This window comes from Oncorhynchus masou, chromosome 15 (genome assembly GCF_036934945.1).
Source record: "Oncorhynchus masou masou isolate Uvic2021 chromosome 15, UVic_Omas_1.1, whole genome shotgun sequence".
In the NCBI taxonomy this organism is placed as follows: Eukaryota; Metazoa; Chordata; class Actinopteri; order Salmoniformes; family Salmonidae; genus Oncorhynchus; species Oncorhynchus masou.
In genome coordinates this window covers 64712842-64735409 of record NC_088226.1, presented here as the reverse complement: position 1 = coordinate 64735409, position 22568 = coordinate 64712842, and the positions used below count along the sequence as shown (strand labels likewise).

Below are 22568 nucleotides of genomic sequence, written 5' to 3'. Positions count from 1 at the left end.
GCTGTTTTGAGCCCTATTGCATGTTTTGCATGTTATTTAGGCATTAATACATGTCTGATTTCATTTTGCTAACAATGGTCTCTTGTAAGGAAGCTCCAAAATACAGTTTAAAATGTATTTTTTAAATGTTTATTAGCAACAAATCAATACAGAAAGTACACGAGGGAACACAAGTATATATAGATTATATACAATGGACAATCAAGCTGGGGGGTATAATATCACATCACAATTACACAAGGACCTTAAGGGACATACATACACTTACAATTTTAACAGCTTTTTTGTTAGTAGAGTATTTAACTGTCTTAAAATACAGTTCAATTATTTTTGTAGGGTAAGAAAATGTTGTTTTTTTTGTTTGTAAATGTACATTTGTGTATATGAAATTTGGCCAAAAGAAAAATGAAATTAATTACATAAAAATGTTTCAGCTTATTTCTATCCTATGTAAAGAATCCAAGCAGTACATCTCTCCACAATAGTGTAAAATCTTCATAAGTGTGTTCAATTATAAATCTACTGATGTCTTGCCACAGTTTTCTTACATGAATACAATGCCAAAAAAGATGCAACACTGTTTCTGGGTGGTCATTACAAAAGGAGCAATTTGAGTTGATGTTTTCCTTAAACTTCTTCATATAGTGGTTGGCAGGATAATATTTATGAATAATTTTAAAGGAAACTTCCTTAATTTTGTTAACAAGTAGGTATGTGTGTGGCAACATCCAAACTTTTTTCCAACATATATTATCAATAAATCCATTCCAATAAGGCATGACATAAGGTATAGATACAACATCCTGCTGAAACAAGGTTCGTATCGCTCTGTTGTTGAATGGACCAAAAGAGAAACAAATCTTTCCTACTGATGAGTCAACATGGTCAACAGAAGGTAGGCTCTGAGGGTCAGGTCTTGACACGTTCCTGAATAACAGAGCAACACCTGAGGGAATGGCATCTAAAACAATTACAAAATCTTTACAGGGACCTTGTGTAGTGATAAGGATTCCTTATTTTAATTTTACCTTTATTTTACTAGGCAAGTCAGTTAAGAACAAATTCTTATTTTCAATGACGGCCTAGGAACAGTGTTCAGCCTGTTCTGCCTGTTCAGGGGCAGAACGACAGATTTGTACCTTGTCAGCTCAGGGATTCGAACTTGCAACCTTTCGGTTACTAGTCCAATGCTCTAACCACTAGGCTACCCTGAGTAAAAGACCATCTGCATTTACCAGTTGGCTCACCAATAGGATATTATTTTGGAACCAATATTCTAAAAACAAATAAGTATTTTTATACAATATATCCCGATTATTCCATATATAATATCTGTGTTGAGAAAAATTGTGTTTATAAATTAAGGACCATGACAAGAAAACCTGCCGATGAAAAGAGCAGCACTTCTTTTTGAGGCTTAGGTATCAGTGTTATTAACCCCTGACTCATTGTAGGAGGGAGAACATTGTGTTTAATACTCTCTAAAAATACTTCAAATAGGAAGGGAGCTACTTGTTCAGAAAATAATTTGTAAAATTCTGATGAAATTCCATCAACACCTGGTGATTTATTGTTCTTTAGATGTTTGATAGACTCTATAATCTCGTCAACTTTGATGGGTTCATCACACTGTTTAGATTCTATATCACTGATAGAGTGAACATTATTCAGTGAGTTAAAAAACATATCTATGAATTCCTGACAGTACGTAGAGCTAAACAATTTTCCATAAAAATTGCTACAGTATTTAGCGATTAATTTTTGTAATAACACCATCAATGTTTAACTTATGGATAGAGTTATTTTTAGAGGGACGTTTCTCAAGTCTAAAGAAAGAGGATGAATTCTGTTCTCACTTCTCAATCAATTTTTTCCCAGATCTAATAAAGGATCCTTCTGCTTTTAATCTATATATATTATCCAGTTTATTAGGTAACTCAATTAGTTCCATCTTTTCCTCCCCCGAGAGGTTGGCTGGGGACCTCTGAGAAAGGGAAGTTATCTTAATGATCACCTTTTCCTCCTCAGCTCTTCTGGTCTTAGCAAGATTACTACCATATCTTCTAAGGTATTTGGACACCTCAAATTTAAAGAGCTCCCAGTTCTTGCAATAAGATTTTTCTTCACAAGCCCTTTTCCAAAAGTGTGAGAGCAGATCTTTAACCTCAATTTGAACTATATCATTATTTAATAATGAGCTATTTAGCTTCCAGTAGGATGCTCTATCAAGGTTAGTATCAGGGGTAAATATTTTGTTATCAATGTAAATGGCCCTATGGTCTGTGAGGGGAGTAGTACAAATATTTGTAGTAATACACTCACTATCAATTCATTTGGATATAAGCCAAACATCTATTCTGGATTGCCTTGAACCTGTTATGTTACTCCAAGTGGATGATCTGTCAGCCGGAAACCTCTCTCTCCATATATCAGTAAGATCAAACGTTTCCATAAAAAGTATTAAACCCAAATTCTGATTGGTTGGCCTACCTGGGGGCCATCTATCAGTTTAATTATATATGGTAACGTTAAAGTCCCCTCCTGTCAAGAATAATGAATTGGGGAATTTAGATAACCAATCAAGTATATGTTTCTCTATAGATTCAAGTAACTCATCATTCTCATGTTTGGTGTTGTACCCATAGAAGTTTACAGTAATGAGCGTAATGTCATTGTAACTGATCACAAGACAAATAAAGTGACCAAAGGGGTCACATTCTGAGTGTAGAATATTACCACCAAAGGTATTTTTCATTGTAGTGACCCCAGCGGAGCGTTCAGATACATGGGGAAGCCAAATATCGTTGCCCCACTGTGACCTCCAGGGGTTGGCATCAGCCGAAATTGAGTGAGACTCTTGAAAAAAGCAAAAATCTGTTCAAAATTGTTGAGCAAATAAAAATAAGGAATGCTGTCTGGAAAGCTGCTAGGAAGAACGCCTTCCTTCAGAGTCATGGTATGCGTTTCGCCGAGCATCTCAGCCCGGAGGCGATTCTCAGCGATTCACATTGTTTCGTAACCTCCTAGCATTAAGAGAAACTATAGACAAAGACAAAACAACAACGATTATATAAAAGTATAAACTGTACTAGGATGAGTCAAAGACATAGGAGCAGTGAACGTAAACGATAAGGAACCGAGATCTGCACCATTTAGTCAATTTAAAGTGAAAATAGCTTATTCCATAAACTTTGAGCTAGACGTTATCCGGCTTTGAAATTCAACTCAACTGAAAATTATGTTCTCTAGTAAGAGAGACTAAAAAACCCTCCTTAGTGTAATCAGGAACTATTCTGAAAAATAAAATACAAATTAATAATTTAAATAAAAGGGTACATACTATTTTAAGTGCATATGAAAAATGATCATAAAAAAAAATTGAATAAAAAATGTTTTACATATAAATGTTCCTAAGACCTTTTTTTGGAAATGAGTATTAATAACTAAATAGAACAATAACTGTGTAAAGTCAGAGCAGACCTGTATGCCCTTTAAAACAGTATCTTAGTTACTGTATACATACAAAATAAATACAGCTTTCAGTCTTCTTCGTAAGTTTGTAAACAAAATAGGTCTTCTGGTAATACAAGAACAAACTAATAAATTGGAATACCTGAGTATTCCTGAAAAATAGTCACCAGATGCTTGTTTTTTATTTATCTTATTTTATTTTACTAGGCAAGTCAGTTAAGAACAAATTCTTATTTACAAATTCTTATTTGTTAGGTAAACAACATAAGGAAAATGAGAATACCATGGCTGAAACCATCAACCTGTTCCTTCTGGTGAGATTTTAGGGAGGAATACGGATTTCTGAACCGTTGATGAAGCCTCGTCCTCTGACGAAGTAAGCAGCCGTTCCCTCATTTCGTGCTATCTTGATCGTTGGCCACAACTTGTTCCTTCTTTCTATGTCCTCCGGGCTGAGATGCTCGGCGAAACGCAGACCATGGCTCTGAAGGAAGGCGTTCTTCCTAGCAGCTTTCCAGACAGCATCCTGGTAGAATCTGGCAGTGAAGAGGATGATGATACCCCTCTGTCTTGAATCATTTTGCTGTTGCTTCTTGGCGAGGCGATGCACAACGTCGATGGTATCACCAACTCTGTTCTTCTCTGCAGGCAAAACTTCTTGGCAGATACGGATAGCCTCTCCTCGCACATCTTCATTCTCCACCTCTGGCAAGCCGTAGTCTCAGGTTCCATCTTCTTGTGTATTGTTCCAGATCAGTGAGACGTCTATGGTAGAGATTGTTATTCTTTTCCACCTTTTCCACCTTTTTTTCAACTTTTGGCACTCTCATTTTCACATCCTTGATTTCCCCACATGCAAACTCCACAGTCTTTTTCAAGCCTTCGACAACCATGGTGTTCGCGCCAACCATTTTCTCAATGGCGTCAGACCTGGAGTTGATGAGTAAGAACAGGGTAGCCACGATGTCAGAGTTCATGTTGGGGTTTTTGGAGGGTGGAGGTTTGCACGGAGTAACCGGTAAAGAGGGGAATTCGTCATCTTCAACAGCATTCGAAAGCATGATTTTATCCATAGGGCAATAGAACGGCTAACTTCTTCCTTTCTTTATTTGTGACGACTTTGCATGGACATGCCAAAATAAATTATCCAATTATTATTCCAGTAACAGGAAAGGTCTTATATCTTGAACAAATAAAAATAGTAATGACTGTAAACTTGTTTTTTTCACAATCTTTCTGAAGTTTGGTTACGGAGCTCGGTAAAAAAAAAGTCTGTTCAAGCCGCCATTTTGGCACCTTCCTTTTCCAAAATACAGGTGTTTCAGCCTAGCTCTGTGATTTCTGTGGTGGTGGGGCAGCCATGATTGGCTTAGTGTTCAGTCACAGCCAAATCGAAAAGTCAAGCCCATTGGGTGCTGCCATACAGTTACATTAGAAGTGCCCAACCAAGAAGACCCAAGGTCATTGGCCACAGATATAATGATGTCAAATCACGCTATATCTACCGTAGCTTTGATTGAACTCATTATGTCAACATCATACTTTCAAAATCTTAGCTAACGAAAGCTAGCAGTCATCATCATGAATCAAGTCGACAATCTACTGGCAAATCCTTTTCAATCCTTGTCATATGAAGAGAAATAATGAAGATAAATTATAGGTAAAACGTATCAGTGCTCACTGACCATTGAACATAAACATTACACAACAAGTTGGAAATTCAACAGTGAGTGGTTTGGAAGGAATCAGTGGCTAACTGATTCTGGATGGCAGATTGTTGTGCCAGTAAGTGAAAGGTTGCTAGATCGAATCCCCAAGCTGACAAGGTAAGAATCTGTCGTTCTGTCCCTGAACAACGGGTCACTGTTCCTAGGCCATCATTGTAAATAAGACTTTGTTCTTAACTGACTTGCCTAGTTAAATAATAACTGCAGGCAAAGCAATCACTAGCCTGCTATTCAGTGGACTTTGTGGGTGTGCGGTCGAAATCTGGGTTTAAGGGTCTCTTTTCCAAGCTTAAAATGATAAACATTCAACATTGGCCATGCTGTCGATCCAACATGATTTCTGCCGTGTTCAAAACAACTGGAAACTGTGAAATCTCTCAGACTTCAGTGTGTTCAAGACAACTGGGAACTCTGACTGGAAAAATAAGTTTTGAACTGTCATCCAACTCCAAATTCCAAGTTCGGGCCTGAAGATCACTTACGTCATGATACAACCTTTTTTTTTAAGTTCCCAGTTGTTGGTCCCCAAGTGGTGCAGCAGTCTAAGGGACTGCATCTCAGTGCAAGAGGTGTCACTACAGTCCCTAGTTCAAATCCAGGCTGTATCACATCTGATCGTGATTGAGAGTCCCATAGGGTGGCGCACAACTGACCCAGTGTCGTCGGGGTAGGCCGTCATTGTCACACCCTGACCATAGTTTCCTTTGTATGTTTCTATGTTTTGTTTGGTCAGGGTGTGATCTGAGTGGGCATTCTATGTTGTGTGTCTAGTTTGTCTATTTCTATGTTTGGCCTGATATGGTTCTCAATCAGAGGCAAGTGTTAGTCATTGTCTAGTTAAATAAAGGTGAACAAAAATAAATTGTCTCGAAAGCACCGTAAATCCAGGGAATAACAGACTTTGATGACAAAATTTGCCCACGAAGGATGGCTAAAAATGTATTTGCTGCTGCATAAATTATGTAGTGTGCCAGGGAGATATGTTAACTGTAGCTAAGAAAGTAATACTAATTGTATTCTGTTAGTATCACATGTGCCTCACCCTTATAATTTGGTATATTTTCCCCTCATAATTTAGCCTAATGTTCTGACTTGGTGGTGCACATGTAGCCTATTGCCTGTTTTAGAGGAATGTCATCATCGAATATTGTAAGAGATTTAATTGTCTGCTGATATGCCGCCTTTATTCATTCTACTGTTCTGTACAGGGAGAATATTGTTAGAACGGCCCATGTTCTGAATTCTGTCGCTGTACATTTAAAAAGTGCTGAACAAATAGTTCTATTGCCTATGTCCATCCTAGCTCGCTTATGAATATCTTAATCGAAATTACAGATTGCCTCATATCTGCTCATCGTCCACTTATGCCATAGTTTGTACATCTCAATTGTCAGTAGAAACCACATTTGTTTAAGCAAGTCAGCCATATCAGCTATGTTTTCTAAAAGGCAGTAAATGAGGCTGAATGAACTGATTCGCTGCCAGACAAGGCTCCGCTGATAGGCAGGTGTAGCAGTGGTAAGGTGTTGGGACAGCTTTATGTAGGCCCTAACAGTTTGTGGGCACAGTTTGTCACCGTTATAGTGCAATTCATGTATTGTTTAGTGTTGTGTGTGTTGGGACTTTGCTGGCATGCATCAAAATATACAGTGCCTTGCGAAAGTATTCGGCCCCCTTGAACTTTGCGACCTTTTGCCACATTTCAGGCTTCAAACATAAAGATATAAAACTGTATTTTTTTGTGAAGAATCAACAACAAGTGGGACACAATCATGAAGTGGAACGACATTTATTGGATATTTCAAACTTTTTTAACAAATCAAAAACTGAAAAATTGGGCGTGCAAAATTATTCAGCCCCCTTAAGTTAATACTTTGTAGCGCCACCTTTTGCTGCATTTACAGCTGTAAGTCGCTTGGGGTATGTCTCTATCAGTTTTGCACATCGAGAGACTGAAATTTTTCCCCATTCCTCCTTGCAAAACAGCTCGAGCTCAGTGAGGTTGGATGGAGAGCATTTGTGAACAGCAGTTTTCAGTTCTTTCCATAGATTCTCGATTGGATTCAGGTCTGGACTTTGACTTGGCCATTCTAACACCTGGATATGTTTATTTTTGAACCATTCCGTTGTAGATTTTGCTTTATGTTTTGGATCATTGTCTTGTTGGAAGACAAACCTCCGTCCCAGTCTCAGGTCATTTGCAGACTCCATCAGGTTTTCTTCCAGAATGGTCCTGTATTTGGCTCCATCCATCTTCCCATCAATTTTAACCATCTTCCCTGTCCCTGCTGAAGAAAAGCAGGCCCAAACCATGATGCTGCCACCACCATGTTTGACAGTGGGGATGGTGTATTCAGGGTGATGGGCTGTGTTGCTTTTACACCAAACATAACGTTTTGCATTGTTGCCAAAAAGTTCAATTTTGGTTTCATCTGACCAGAGCACCTTCTTCCACATGTTTGGTGTGTCTCCCAGGTGGCTTGTGGCAAACTTTAAACAACACTTTTTATGGATATCTTTAAGAAATGGCTTTCTTCTTGCCACTCTTCCATAAAGGCCAGATTTGTGCAATATACGACTGATTGTTGTCCTACGGACAGAGTCTCCCACCTCAGCTGTAGATCTCTGCAGTTCATCCAGAGTGATCATGGGCCTCTTGGCTGCATCTCTGATCAGTCTTCTCCTTGTATGAGCTGAAAGTTTAGAGGGACGGCCAGGTCATGGTAGATTTGCAGTGGTCTGATACTCCTTCCATTTCAATATTTTCGCTTGCACAGTGCTCCTTGGGATGTTTAAAGCTTGGGAAATCTTTTTGTATCCAAATCCGGCTTTAAACTTCTTCACAACAGTATCTCGGACCTGCCTGGTGTGTTCCTTGTTTTTCATGATGCTCTCTGCGCTTTTAACGGACCTCTGAGACTATCACAGTGCAGGTGCATTTATACGGAGACTTGATTACACGCAGGTGGATTGTATTTATCATCATTAGTCATTTAGGTCAACATTGGATCATTCAGAGATCCTCACTGAACTTCTGGAGAGAGTTTGCTGCACTGAAAGTAAAGGGGCTGAATAATTTTGCACGCCCAATTTTTCAGTTTTTGATTTGTTAAAAAAGTTTGAAATATCCAATAAATGTTGTTCCACTTCATGATTGTGTCCCACTTGTTGTTGATTCTTCACAAAAAAAATACAGTTTTATATCTTTATGTTTGAAGCCTGAAATGTGGCAAAAGGTCGCAAAGTTCAAGGGGGCCGAATACTTTCGCAAGGCACTGTATATACACTGCTCAAAAAAATAAAGGGAACACTTCAACAACACAATGTAACTCCAAGTCAATCACACTTCTGTGAAATCAAACTGTCCACTTAGGAAGCAACACTGATTGACAATAAATTTCACATGCTGTTGTGCAAATGGAATAGACAACAGGTGGAAATTATAGGCAATTAGCAAGACACCCCCAATAAAGGAGTGGTTCTGCAGGTGGTGACCACAGACCACTTCTCAGTTCCTATGCTTCCTGGCTGATGTTTTGGTCACTTTTGAATGCTGGCGGTGTTTTCACTCTAGTGGTAGCATGAGACGGAGTCTACAACCCACACAAGTGGCTCAGGTAGTGCAGCTCATCCAGGATGGAACATCAATGCGAGCTGTGGCAAGAAGGTTTGCTGTGTCTGTCAGCGTAGTGTGGCGCCCTGTGTTCTTCACAGATGAAAGCAGGTTCACACTGAGCACGTGACAGACGTGACAGAGTCTGGAGACGCCGTGGAGAAATTTCTGCTGCTTTCTGAATCCAATTGAGCACATCTGGGACATCATGTCTAGCTCCATCCACCAACGCCACGTTGCACCACAGACTGTCCAGGAGTTGGCGGATGCTTTAGTCCAGGTCTGGGAGGAAATCCCTCAGGAGACCATCCGCCACCTCATCAGGAGCATGCCCAGACATTGTAGGGAGGTCATACAGGCACGTGGAGGCCACACACACTACTGAGCCTCATTTTAACATGTTTTAAGGACATTACATCAAAGTTGGATCCGCCTGTAGTGTGGTTTTCCACTTTAATTTTGAGTGTGACTCCAAATCCAGACCTCCATGGGTTGATAAATTTGATATCCATTGATATTTTTGTGTGATTTTGTTGTCAGCACATTCAACTATGTAAAGAAAAAAGTATTTAATAAGAATATTTCATTCATTCAGATCTAGGATGTGTTATTTTTAGTGTTCCCTTTATTTTTTTGAGCAGTGTATTTTTAGATTTATAAGAGTTAAAACCTTTTTGGGATAGGGGGCAGCATTTTCACTTTTGGATGAATAGCATGCCCAGAGTGAACTGCCTCCTACTCTGTCCCAGATGCTAATATATGCATATTATTATTAGTATTGGATAGAAAACACTCTGAAGTTTCTAAAACTTTTTGAATGATGTCTGTGAGTATAACATAACTCATATGGCAGGCGAAAACCTGAGAAAAATCCAACCAGGAAGTGTAAAATCTGAGGTTTGTAGTTCTTCAAACATGGCCTACCTACAGCTTCCACTAGATGTCAACCGTGTTTAGAAACTTGTTTCAGGCTTCTGCTATAAAGGAGGGGCTCATGAGACCTGTTTGAGTCAGTGGTCTGGAGAGTGTCTCGGGCTCGTGACGCACGCTCCCGACAGAGTTCGCTCTCGTTCCAGTGCTTTTCTTCAGACATAGGAATTCTCCGGTTGGAACATTATGGATGTTTAATGTTAAAAACATCCTAAAGATTGATTCCATACATCGTTTGACTTGTTTCTACGACCTGTAATGGAAATTTTCAAGTTTTCGTCTGGACGAAGTGCTCGCGCTTCATGAAGATGGATTACTGGGCTGAACATGCTAACAACAAGTCGCTATTTGGACATAAATGGACTTTATGGAACTTTTTGGAACAAATCAGTCATTTATTGTCAAACTGGGATTCCTGGGAGTGCCTTCTGATGAAGATCATCAAAGGTAAGTGAATATTTATAGTGTTATTTCTAACTTCTGTTGACTTCAAAATGGAGGATATTTCTATGGCTGGATTGGGCTCTGAGCGCCGTTCTCAGATTATGCTTTTTCTGTAAAGTTTTTTTGAAATCTGACACAGCGGTTGCATTAAGAAGAAGTCTCTTTAATTCTGTGAATAACACTTGTATCTTTTATCAATGTTTATGAGTATTTCTGCAAAATCACCGTCTGTTTTGAAATCAAAACATTACTGCACTTAACGTGCCAATGTAAACTCAGATTTTTGCATATAAATATGCACATTATCGAACAAAACATACATGTATTGTGTAACATGATGTCCTATGAGTGTCATCTGATGAAGATCATCAAAGGTTAGTGATTAATTGTATCTATATTTCTGCTTTTTGTGACTTATCTTTGGCTGGTGTGTTTTTTTGACTTGGCGGTGATCTAATATAATCATATGTTGTGCTTTCACTGTAAAGCATTTTTAAATCGGACACGATGGGTAGATTAACAAGAAGTTTATTTCATTTGCTGTATTGGCCTTGTTAATGTGTGAAAGTTATATATTTCTAAAAAATATTTTTGAATTTCGCACACTGCCTTTTCAGCGGAATGTCGTCAAGGGGTTCCCCTAGCGGAACGCCTGCACTAGAAATGTTTTAAGGCCAGATCATTCTTCAAGATGTTCAAACGTTCATAGATGTTATGAACCCCTTTGGCCCTGCAGTCTAGGGGGGATAGAAACGAGACCCGTAACATATCTCATGCAAATCATAACAGTAAAAAGGAACAGTGAGAACTAAAATAAATCCACAGACAACTTAAAACTACCGTCAAACACGTCAGGTTTATTTTAAACACATGGTAAATGGGGTGTGGGAAAAAGGGGCTGAGCTGGACCCAAGGAAAGAAATAATAAATATCAACAAAAAAAACAAGCTCGTCTTACTTGCTTCGATAACCGCTAGCTAACTAACCAATAAAATACAGTGGGTGGTACGCCCAGTTCTAACTAGGATTCTTAGACAATGTTTTCCTACAGGTAATGTATGCCCACTTGTCTTGGTATCCCCTTTTCCCACCAACAAACAGTCATTCAACACAACCATACATACTCACAAGTTAATTAACAGACAAAGTGAGATGTAGGCACCAAAACAAAAAGAGATAATAGCTCAATCCAAAGAGAAAGAGAGAGAGTTTGGGAAAACAACGGACTGGGTTTTTAAACCAAGGGAAAGGGAATGTGATTGGGTAAGAGAAAAGGAGGAGGAGTGTCTTTAGATTGATGACTGATTGGCGACTGATGACTGCCACCTGTGACTAGGGCAGAACGAGAAAAAAAACACCTACAGGATACCTGTATCCGTAACAGATGACCAGCGGGGTCAAATAATAATCACAGTTGTTGTAGAGGGTGCAACAGACAAGGTAGCACGTCCGGTGAACAGTTCAATGTTCCATAGCTGCAGGCAGAACAGTTGAAACTGGAGCAGCAGCATGACTGGGGATAGCCAGGAATCATCAGGCCAGGTGGTCTTAAGGCATGGTCCTAGGCTCAGGTCCTGAGAGAATTAGAGGGAGTATACTTAAATTCACACAGGACACCAGATTGGACAAGGATAATTTCACCAGATTGGACAGACTGACCCTAGCCCCCTGGTACATAGACTATTGCAGCATCGATACTGGAGGCTGAGACAAAGCAAAGCAGAAAATTGCACGCATAGCTAGCTAACTAGCTTAGTAACTAGCTCATTTGCTCACTGGCGAGATAGCTAACTAGCCAAGGGAAGCTAGTGCCAGAGGATTAGCTGTCTGAGCCTTTTACAGTAATTAATCCCAAACATGTTCAACAACAATCTGCTAGGCTTGCTAGGGCTGCTCAGCCCGGCAAATAGCTTGGATAACTTTACTAATGTGTGGTCAAGCTGGTGGGTCTTTGAAGCTCTGATTTGGCTGTCTGGTCTGTAAACATTCAAGTAGCCATGTACATGATGCTCGCTAGATTAACATTAATTACTGCTGTTCATAGATTACTCCTTTGCATAGATTTGCTTTGTTGCTGACATCTATATTTTATCAAATTGTTTAAACATCAGCAAGAGGATCCACAAAATAAAAAATGGCTTGTGCTCTCTAAAAAATGGCTTGTGCTCATTTGTTTGTATGATAACAGGGGGGAAGGTGTCAAGCTTCCCTGCCTCCGCTTCCAAGAGTTTAAGCTGAACTCCTCTGAAGATGTACCAGGACAGTGGCAGGGAACTGCACCGATCCAAAAGTGTGGACTATGACTCGACATGCAATGCCACCTACCCTCTGCTCTCCCCCATTTACCACCACGACAGCTATGAGAGTGATGAGGACCTGTCTGCAGCTCACCGCGCCCATCAGATAGACACCTCAGCCACACAGAGTAAAAACACCAGACCCCTCTCACCCATTAGATATGGTTGGTGTACAAGAGCAGTATTACCCAACTTGTCTCAGCAGAATATGAGCTAAATTGTCATTAGCACCACCTGCTGTTTAGCTAGGGTTGATCCCTTGGTATACCTCTGAAGTGCTTACATACATAACAGTTTAACCGGCGCTATAACAGTATCATATTAAACACATGAATTAAGGAAAAATACTTCATTGGCTGCTTATTACAGAAGGGTGGAAATCAAACTTCACACTTATTATTCCTGGCATGAATTCACACTTCATCCCAACATACACGCTGCAACCTTTATGAACTACACCCAATGACATGAACATTTAGCCAACACAGTGCAGGATTGCCTTCCCTCCAAAAGTGTGTTGCTACAATAAGGATCCCCGTTACAACAGTATTAGCTACGTAGTTCCGCTTGTCTTATTATTTCCCCTGCACAGCAGACACGTAAACAATTCAAACAAAAGACAACAACATAACCTCTAAATCTATCTGTCAGATACAGAAGAGTCCATGGCAGTGGATTGGCCGACACTGCAGCATGCAGGGGTTACCTTTCACCTGCAGGATCCTGACATTTTAAAGGTTAAGAAGGTTGAATTTGTGGCATTTCAAGTATTATATTTTTCCCTGAGGTCTTGGCTGATTTCTTTAGATTTTCCCATGATGTCAAGCAAAGAGGCACTGAGTTTGAAGGTATGCCTTGAAATACATCCACAGGTACACCTCCAATTGACTCAAATGATGTCAATCAAATCAAATGTATTTACAGTGCCTTGCGAAAGTATTCGGCCCCCTTGAACTTTGCGACCTTTTGCCACATTTCAGGCTTCAAACATAAAGATATAAAACTGTATTTATTTGTGAAGAATCAACAACAAGTGGGACACAATCATGAAGTGGAACGACATTTATTGGATATTTCAAACCTTTTTAACAAATCAAAAACTGAAAAATTGGGCGTGCAAAATTATTCAGCCCCCTTAAGTTAATACTTTGTAGCGCCACCTTTTGCTGTGATTACAGCTGTAAGTCGCTTGGGGTATGTCTCTATCAGTTTTGCACATCGAGAGACTGACATTTTTTCCCATTCCTCCTTGCAAAACAGCTCGAGCTCAGTGAGGTTGGATGAAGAGCATTTGTGAACAGCAGTTTTCAGTTCTTTCCACAGATTCCCGATTGGATTCAGGTCTGGACTTTGACTTGGCCATTCTAACACCTGGATATGTTTATTTTTGAACCATTCCATTGTAGATTTTGCTTTATGTTTTGGATCATTGTCTTGTTGGAAGACAAATCGCCGTCCCAGTCTCAGATCTTTTGCAGACTCCATCAGGTTTTCTTCCAGAATGGTCCTGTATTTGGCTCCATCCATCTTCCCATCCATTTTAACCATCTTCCCTGTCCCTGCTGAAGAAAAGCAGGCCTAAACCATGATGCTGCCACCACCATGTTTGACAGTGGGGATGGTGTGTTCAGGGTGATGCGCTGTGTTGCTTTTACGTCAAACATAACGTTTTGCATTGTTGCCAAAAAGTTCAATTTTGGTTTCATCTGACCAGAGCAACTTCTTCCACATGTTTGGTGTGTCTCCCAGGTGGCTTGTGGCAAACTTTAAACAACACTTTTTATGGATATCTTTAAGAAATGTCTTTCTTCTTGCCACTCTTCCATAAAGGCCAGATTTGTGCAATATACGACTGATTGTTGTCCTATGGACAGTCTACCACCTCAGCTGTAGATCTCTGCAGTTCATCCAGAGTGATCATGGGCCTCTTGGCTGCATCTCTGATCAGTCTTCTCCTTGTATGAGCTGAAAGTTTAGAGGGACGGCCAGGTCTTGGTAGATTTGCAGTGGTCTGATGCGCCTTCCATTTCAATATTATCGCTTGCACAGTGCTCCTTGGGATGTTTAAAGCTTGGGAAATCTTTTTGTATCCAAATCCGGCTTTAAACTTCTTCACAACAGTATCTCGGACCTGCCTGGTGTGTTCCTTGTTCTTCATGATGCTCTCTGCGCTTTTAACGGACCTCTGAGACTATCGCAGTGCAGGTGCATTTATACGGAGACTTTATTACACACAGGTGGATTGTATTTATCATCATTAGTCATTTAGGTCAACATTGGATCATTCAGAGATCCTCACTGAACTTCTGGAGAGAGTTTGTTGCACTGAAAGTAAAGGGGCTGAATAATTTTGCACGCCCAATTTTGTTAAAAAAGTTTGAAATATCCAATAAATGTCGTTCCACTTCATGATTGTGTCCCACTTGTTGTTGATTCTTCACAAAAAAATACAGTTTTATATCTTTATGTTTGAAGCCTGAAATGTGGCAAAAGGTCGCAAAGTTCAAGGGGGCCGAATACTTTCGCAAGGCACTGTATATAGCCCTTCTTACATCAGCTGGTATATCAAAGTGCTGTACAGAAACCCAGACTAAGACCCCAAACAGCAAGCAATGCAGTTGTAGAAGCATGGTGGCTAGGAAAAACTCCCTAGAAAGGCAAACACCTAGGGAGAAACCTAGAGAGGAACCAGGCTATGAGGGGTGGCCAGTCCTCTTCTGGCTGTGCCGGGTGGAGATTATAACAGAACATGGCCAAGATGTTCAAATGTTCATAAATGACCAGCATGGTCAAATAATAGTAATCACAGTGAACAGGTCAGGGTTCCATAGCCGCAGTCAGAACAGTTGAAACTGGAGCAGCAGCACGGCCAGGTGGACTGGGGACAACAAGGAGTCATCATGCCAGGTAGTCCTGAGGCATGGTCCTAGGGCTCAGGTCCCCCGAAAGAGAGAATTAGAGAGAGCATACTTAAATTCACACAGGACACCTGAAAAGACAGGATAAATACTCCAGATATAACAGACTGACCCTAGCCCCTCGACACATAAACTACTGCAGCATAAATACTGGAGGCTGAGACAGGAGGGGTCAGGAGACACTGTGGCCCCGTCTGATAATACCCCTGGACAGGGCCAAACGAATCGCCCACGTAGGCCTCCTAAACCTTTGATAAATGAGGCCCTAGGTCAGCGATCATCTAGATTCAGGTTGCTACAGTATCAAACACAAACCTTTGATAAATGAGGCCCTAGGTCAGCGATCATCTAGATTCAAGTTGTTACAGTATCAAACACAAACCTTTGATAAATGAGGCCCAAGGTCAGCGATCATCTAGATTCAGGTTGTTACAGTATCAAACACAAACCTTTGATAAATGAGGCCCTAGGTCAGCGATCATCTAGATTCAAGTTGTTACAGTATCAAACACAAACCTTTGATAAATGAGGCCCTAGGTCAGCGATCATCTAGATTCAAGTTGTTACAGTATCAAACACAAACCTTTGATAAATGAGGCCCAAGGTCAGCGATCATCTAGATTCAGGTTGTTACAGTATCAAACACAAACCTTTGATAAATGAGGCCCTAGGTCAGCGATCATCTAGATTCAAGTTGTTACAGTATCAAACACAAACCTTTGATAAATGAGGCCCTAGGTCAGCGATCATCTAGATTCAAGTTGTTACAGTATCAAACACAAACCTTTGATAAATGAGGCCCTAGGTCAGCGATCATCTAGATTCAAGTTGTTACAGTATCAAACACAAACCTTTGATAAATGAGGCCCTAGGTCAGCGATCAACTACATTCAGGTTGCTACAGTATCAAACACAAACCATTGATAAATGAGGCCCAAGGTCAGCGATCAACTACATTCAGGTTGCTACAGTATCAAACACAAACCATTGATAAATGAGGCCCAAGGTCAGCGATCAACTACATTCAGGTTGCTACAGTATCAAACACAAACCATTGATAAATGAGGCCCAAGGTCAGCGATCAACAAGTAAGGAGATAGTTCACCCAAATTACAAAATGTGACATTGGTTTCCTTTCTCTGCAAGCAGTATGTGGATAACGTATGACAGCAATCCATTAGGGCCGGGGCGATACCAGTATCGCGATACTCGTTAGTATCGTGGCAAGGAAACAAAACATGAAGCGGATTTAACTTATTTAGGAAAACAACCCTAATGTTGGAAACAAAAAGCATTATGTTGTCATCCAGAGTTAAATGTATTTATTTTCCAAGCTATAGCACACAATATTTTACATACAGCAAGCAGGACCAAAGAGTCTGTCTGCTTCGTCTTTTGATTTTTGTCATGGAAACATGATCCATCACAGAAGCCCCCAGAGAGGACAGCAGTGACCGAGGTGGAGGATCCAGAGGCATCTCTCTCTCTGCATGAGGGAGGTGGCTGGTCAACAAAGCCAAAGAGGAGCAAAAAGAATGCAGAGGAGGTGTACTGGCATATCTTTTTAGTTACTTCTTTGGTTCGGCAACTCCTGTTTGCATTTGAGTCAGTATTTTATCATTTAGTTGTTGATAAATATTGATCTTTTCAGTTCTGTAAATTAGGGTCGCAAATGTCTCCACATGGAGCGCCTACTGAAGGAGAGGAATGAGGAACAGGAGAGGGAGCAGTAGTTGAAGAAGGTGGTGGAGGAGGAGATTCAGGAGTGGCTGCAGATGAAGAGCCCCCTTCTTCACCCAGTTATTAACACAATCCCAGAGAGAAACAATGCAGTTTGTGTGCTTTCTAATGCGTACAGTATCTGGGCACCTAAAGGTGGGAGTCATTTTTGTGTTATTGTTTGCCATCTCCAGGAGAAACAGCTGAAGGAGAGCAAGGAGCAGAAGGAGATGCAGAGGGAGATTGAAAAGAAAGCAGAGAAGTACAGAGAGTAGTGACAGAGTAAGAACCTGGAGAAAATACAGAGAGAATGTAGGTTCCTTAACAGGAGCCCTGTGGAATTATTCACATAATTATTCAGAACCGTTAACTGTAAGAATTGAAAAAGAGGAAAACTAATGAAAATCTTGGAAATGTTTTGTTGCTTTGCACTCTACATTAGCCTGCAGTTGTTAGAAGAGATCCACATGCTAGCCATTTGCTAAATATTCCCATTTTCTCTCTCCTCATGCTAACTAATCAGCAACAACACACAACTAAACCATGTTATTGAAGCAAACAGCAGTTTGTTACTCTGAATACAAGTTGATATGAACTTGTGGAACTGAATTAACGCAAGGCAAATCCTGTAAATGTTAATTTGAACTAGGGTTTGAATGTTTCTGACAACATAGCTTTGGTTTCCATGGAAACTAGTATGAGATGTTCCAGTACTGAAGTTAGAGCGCTTGTGTTGTAACAGGAGGAGGGAGCCAGTAGAGGGAGAGCAGACAAAGAGCAGAGGGGAAGTTTAAGAAATGGCTTTGTGCTCAGGACAAGAGTCGACCCAGTCCCAAGGCACCCGGCTGCCCACGAGGTAACATAACGGTCTTCACCTTGTTTATGTTTGTCATTGTGTCATATACATTTTGTGGAGAATGCTAATTATGAGGGAATTAAGTCAAGGTCAGAATACAGCGTATCTGTAGACACACCTCAATTTCTGCAAGCTCCACCCCAAACGGATACCTGGCTGGCACATGCTTTGTCCATAATAAAATTCAAGGTCAGAATACCCTTACAAAAAAAAAGGTTCATTAAAAAGGGAAAGAAGTTCCATTTACGCTCGCTTAACTCCGGTCTGAATTCTCCCCAAACTATATTTCTCAGATACAGTGGGAAAAAAATGCTAACATGGTGACATCAGTAGAGAGCTGTAGAATATTAATCTATAACAGGAGATATGGTGTCATTGGGTGGGTGTTTGTGTGCATGTAGTCAATAGTAGGATGTTTGTGTGTGTGTAGCCAATAACAGGAGATATGGTGAAAGATAAACATTTCTCAGGCTACAGTGCTTAATGTGGAACCATCATGTGACACACACACTGAAGAACAAAATGGTGGCCAGCCATGGTGCACAGTGCCTTTCACACTCACATGCATTTTTCTGTGTCCAGCTTTGCCATGTGCTTCTGTGGGCTGAGATGTCAACGAACCAGTGTTTGGGTAGAGAGAGGAAGAAGAGGGGGTCACTGACTTCCAGAACAGTAGACTCTTAACACCTCCCTGAGAGGTCATTGTATGGATTGAGGTCAAATGAATTCATTATACAGAGAAAATTAAATCAGCCCTCATTAACAAGATGTCTAAAAACAACAAGATAACTAATGTAAAATATACTGGGCCCGTTAATGGGTTCAGAACTTTTGTTAAACAACACAGTTCAAGATATATGGCAAATAGAAATCAAAACTAGATGCTCGTCAGATATAGATGTGAGGGGTTGAGGGTAGCTAAAGAATGGGATTAAAAACAAACAAAATATAACTTTTGTCAATTATACTGTTTCCGTAAAATGTATATAGTATGTATAAGCTGGAAGTAGAAGCCTAAGTGTTGTTGTCCATTAGTGTACTCCAATTAGGGGAGGGGTGGTAGGTTTGGGGGAAAATAACTAAGGGAAATATATATTTATGTATATATACAGTATTGGAAATGATGCAGACAATTACTTTGATGGAAGTTACAATCTATCTGATCTACTGGTAAATGCCTGTGTTTGTCTTGTGCTTTTGCCTGCTCTAGACTTAGCCTTTATCGTGTGGTTCTGAATGCACTGGAATGTGTTAGTTGACGGCAGTCAGGAGGTGGCAAATAGTGATAGAGGGGCAGCCCATGTGTCTCTGTCTTCCTGTGTGTGTTTCTCAGTGTGTTATATGCAGCTGGGGTCCAAATGACACCTGTAGAGACAATAGAGTTGTGTTTCCATTTCTCCAGGAGCAGCTATAGTGATTCCCTCTGTTGAAGGATGTGTACCTACAGTAGTGAGCCTTGTAAGCACCCAGAGACAAGTCTTAGATGTGATTTCTTGATAAACAAGAAACTTCTCACTGACTAATCCCTCCTTCCTGTCCTCACAGACCCTGGACCTTGCCTAGAAAACTACAATTCCCAAGATGCAGCGGTGTAGGTGGCCAGGCAACTGAAATTTGCACCTGCCATGAATGGTAGGGGGTACCTTAGTAGTCTGTGAACCAATGAGAGTGGGGAGAACAACAGAGTAGAGAGAGGGATATGGTAGGAGAGGCATAAGTACACTAACTTCACAGGAAAGCAGTTGGAGGAATTAGCACAAAGAATGTGAGTGATTTGAATGTATACAACCTATCCTAAATGTAAATAAAAAGTTCCAGCACATTGAGGAATAACATCTTATATGTGATGTTGTTTCTACTGTGACGGAATCTGTTGGAGGTCAACATTTTATTTAGTGTGTAATGAACTCTGAACCTGAGGAAATACCTGAAGCGGTGCCGAGTAGGGAACAGAGTAGAGGATATAGACTACTAAAGCCTTGTCTTCAATACTTCTTAAGCAATGTATTTTCTGTGCAACTACCATTTTTTGTTTTGTTTATTCAGTTCCCCAAGACTGAATAAGTAAAAGGGGCACAGTTCCAAGTATGAAATATTCATGTACTTCTTTAACTCCTCTTGAGGAAGAGTTCTCCCCATGTTTCTGAGTAGGATGTGACCAATCTCTGTCAACAGTTTCAACTATTATTGATGCATCTAACAACATACAGAGTAGAGAACCAGTTCTGTCACTGCTGCAGGGCATTTCAACCTGGCCCTAGTTTAGTGGTGTCTGACTGGCCCTGTGGTGATCCCTTACCATGCAGTCCTCTGTGCCAGAGCAGGACGACTCATTTGACTTCCTTTTTAAGATTGTCCTGGTGGGAGACTCAGATGTGGGGAAGACCTGTGTGGTCCAGAGATTTAAGTCTGGTGTCTTCATGGAGAAACAGCAGAACACTATCGGGGTGGATTTCACCGTCAGAACCATGCTCATCAATGGCAGGAATGTCAAGGTAAGGTGCATGTGTACATTATCTATTTTTCTAGGATAATCACTAATAAGTACAGGACATGTTGTCTTAGCTGTGTCATTATTTCAGTTTGGTCAATAGGCCTTGCTAGCGCAACTGTCTTTACACAGTGCAAATCCTTCTGCCTCTGCTGTATTCATAGTCAAAAGAACAGGGATGATCTAGCTAACATTTGACTGCCCGCTGTGTATTTTCTGGGTGTACGCCAAATGACTACAATTGAGTGTATTAACGGTGTAAGTGTTTTCCTAGGTGCATGTTTGTCTGTGTATTTGAAAAAGGGAAGGGAGATGATTTTGGACCTTAACATCTTGTCCATAAATTAGTGACAAACCTCCCTGGACCAGTTTCTCCTCCACAGTGATGTATAGAAGTAAATAAACAACCCACAGTCCCTTCCCTGTTAAGTGTTTGCTGAAGTGATTGGATAGGTGTAAGCAATATGGTGACATCTCCAGCTGGCCTTCCAATGTGCTTAGGGGAATGTTCTCCATGCTTACACCGATCTTGGGGAAGGTGCTAGGGGTGGTTTTTCAACAGACACTTTGTCCCTTAGCTGAGTGTGTGTGTGTAAGGAATTAGTGTGTGTGTGTTCTCCAGCTGAAGTGTGTGTCGTCTTGTCTCCTCAGCTGCAGGTGTGGGACACAGCTGGACAGGAACGTTTCCGCTCAATCACCCAGAGTTATTACCGCAGCGCCCACGGCGCCATAGTGGCCTATGATATCACACGTCGGCCAACCTTTGACTCTTTGACACACTGGATCCAGGAAGTGGAACAAGACGGGGCTGCAAGCATTGTGCTCATCCTCATTGGTGGGTGGGTGGGAGGGACACAGGAAACACATGGTTTTATATAAACTCTGTTAAAAAGCCTACTTAAGTTGTTAATGACATAACAGGTGTGGTGCTCATCTTCTGGCGGGTGAGAGAAATGTCTGACACCAACTTTCTTCCAAACGTTCATCAACAGAAACTAAAATAGAAAGACAAATTTCCTTCTGTAACTTCCTTTTCTCTTCTCTCCTAGGGAACAAGTCAGACCGGCAGGCGGAGAGACAGGTGCTGTTTGAGGATGCCTGTACCCTGGCTGAGGGGCGGGGTGCGCTGGCCGCCCTGGAGACCTCTGCGAAGGAGGCCCAGAATGTGGAGGCAGCCTTCATGCTCATGGCCCGGGAGCTGATGGTGAGGAACGGCCTCGCGCTCACAGACCAACACTCAAAGGCCTCCCCACACTTCTTCCCAAACTCCCAGCCAATCCATGTCGCTGATCCTACAAACAGGGAGTCATGTTGTTGAGAGAATTGACAGGAAGCGTGGGAGAGGGTTTGTGGTGCTGATAACTTGGAATCAACATCGCCTACAGTCCCTTGACACTTGCCCTTGTAGATGTAAAGCCACAAAGCCCACTTGTTTTTGACTGCTTACTTCTACAGGTGCTGTCAAGAAGTATGCTTCGGGATAGGGGATGAGTGTACTATATTGTGTGGATGTGATATGAGTACTCTACTGATAATGGCGACTATCACTGCCACTGAGTTTTCCAGTAGTTTAAACATGGCTGCCAGTAGTCAAACACTTGTTACCAGTACTTAATGTTAAGTATCCCTTGCCACCTGTGGTTTATTTTATATGGGGGGAATTATGTATTCACCTTATGTTGGATATGTAACAATTATTTACATAAACAGTGAGATTTTCATCCTGCTAATGCTGAGTGTTATGGTGTCCACTTTAGCTTCCCGGAGATAAAGCCTACAGCTGGCCTTCCAGGGACAGGATGTGGGGAGGTTGTACCTGTTAGGAGTAGAATAAAGGCCTCAATGGTTCTTAAACATCCTGGCCTGGGAAATTAGGCCAGGGTCAGGGGTTAAGATAACGCCAGCAGAAAATAAAGACAGGATGAGCCCGAAGTGGCTCATGGTGCCCCCCCCCAATCTATATGGGAGAGGTGGAACCAAGCATTCTGGGTATTAGCTATATGAACTGCATTGTCTGTATGATTCAGACTCTCATTATTGCAATAATTAATATTAAATAAAGATGATTGTTTGAAGAAATTACCAAGTCTCTCTCAGTACTG

General features: G+C 41.0%; 1 protein-coding gene across 3 annotated transcripts; it reads left to right on the top strand.

Moving 5' to 3' along the window:
- Nucleotides 1-19520: 19520 nt before the first annotated feature.
- On the top strand, nt 19521-22548 carry LOC135556653 (ras-related protein Rab-19). Of its 3 annotated transcripts, none has more exons than XM_064990027.1 (4): nt 19521-19607; nt 20327-20470; nt 21118-21301; nt 21516-22548. In XM_064990027.1, exons 1-4 carry the CDS (start codon nt 19605-19607, stop codon nt 21782-21784), a joined length of 600 nt encoding a protein of 199 aa, XP_064846099.1. In that variant the 5' UTR covers nt 19521-19604; the 3' UTR covers nt 21785-22548. The 3 variants fall into 3 exon arrangements, with proteins under 3 accessions (XP_064846099.1, XP_064846100.1, XP_064846098.1); XM_064990028.1 differs by lacking the exon at nt 19521-19607 and adding an exon at nt 19643-19740; XM_064990026.1 differs by lacking the exon at nt 19521-19607 and having other exon boundaries at nt 20176-20470.
- Nucleotides 22549-22568: the final 20 nt, after the last annotated feature.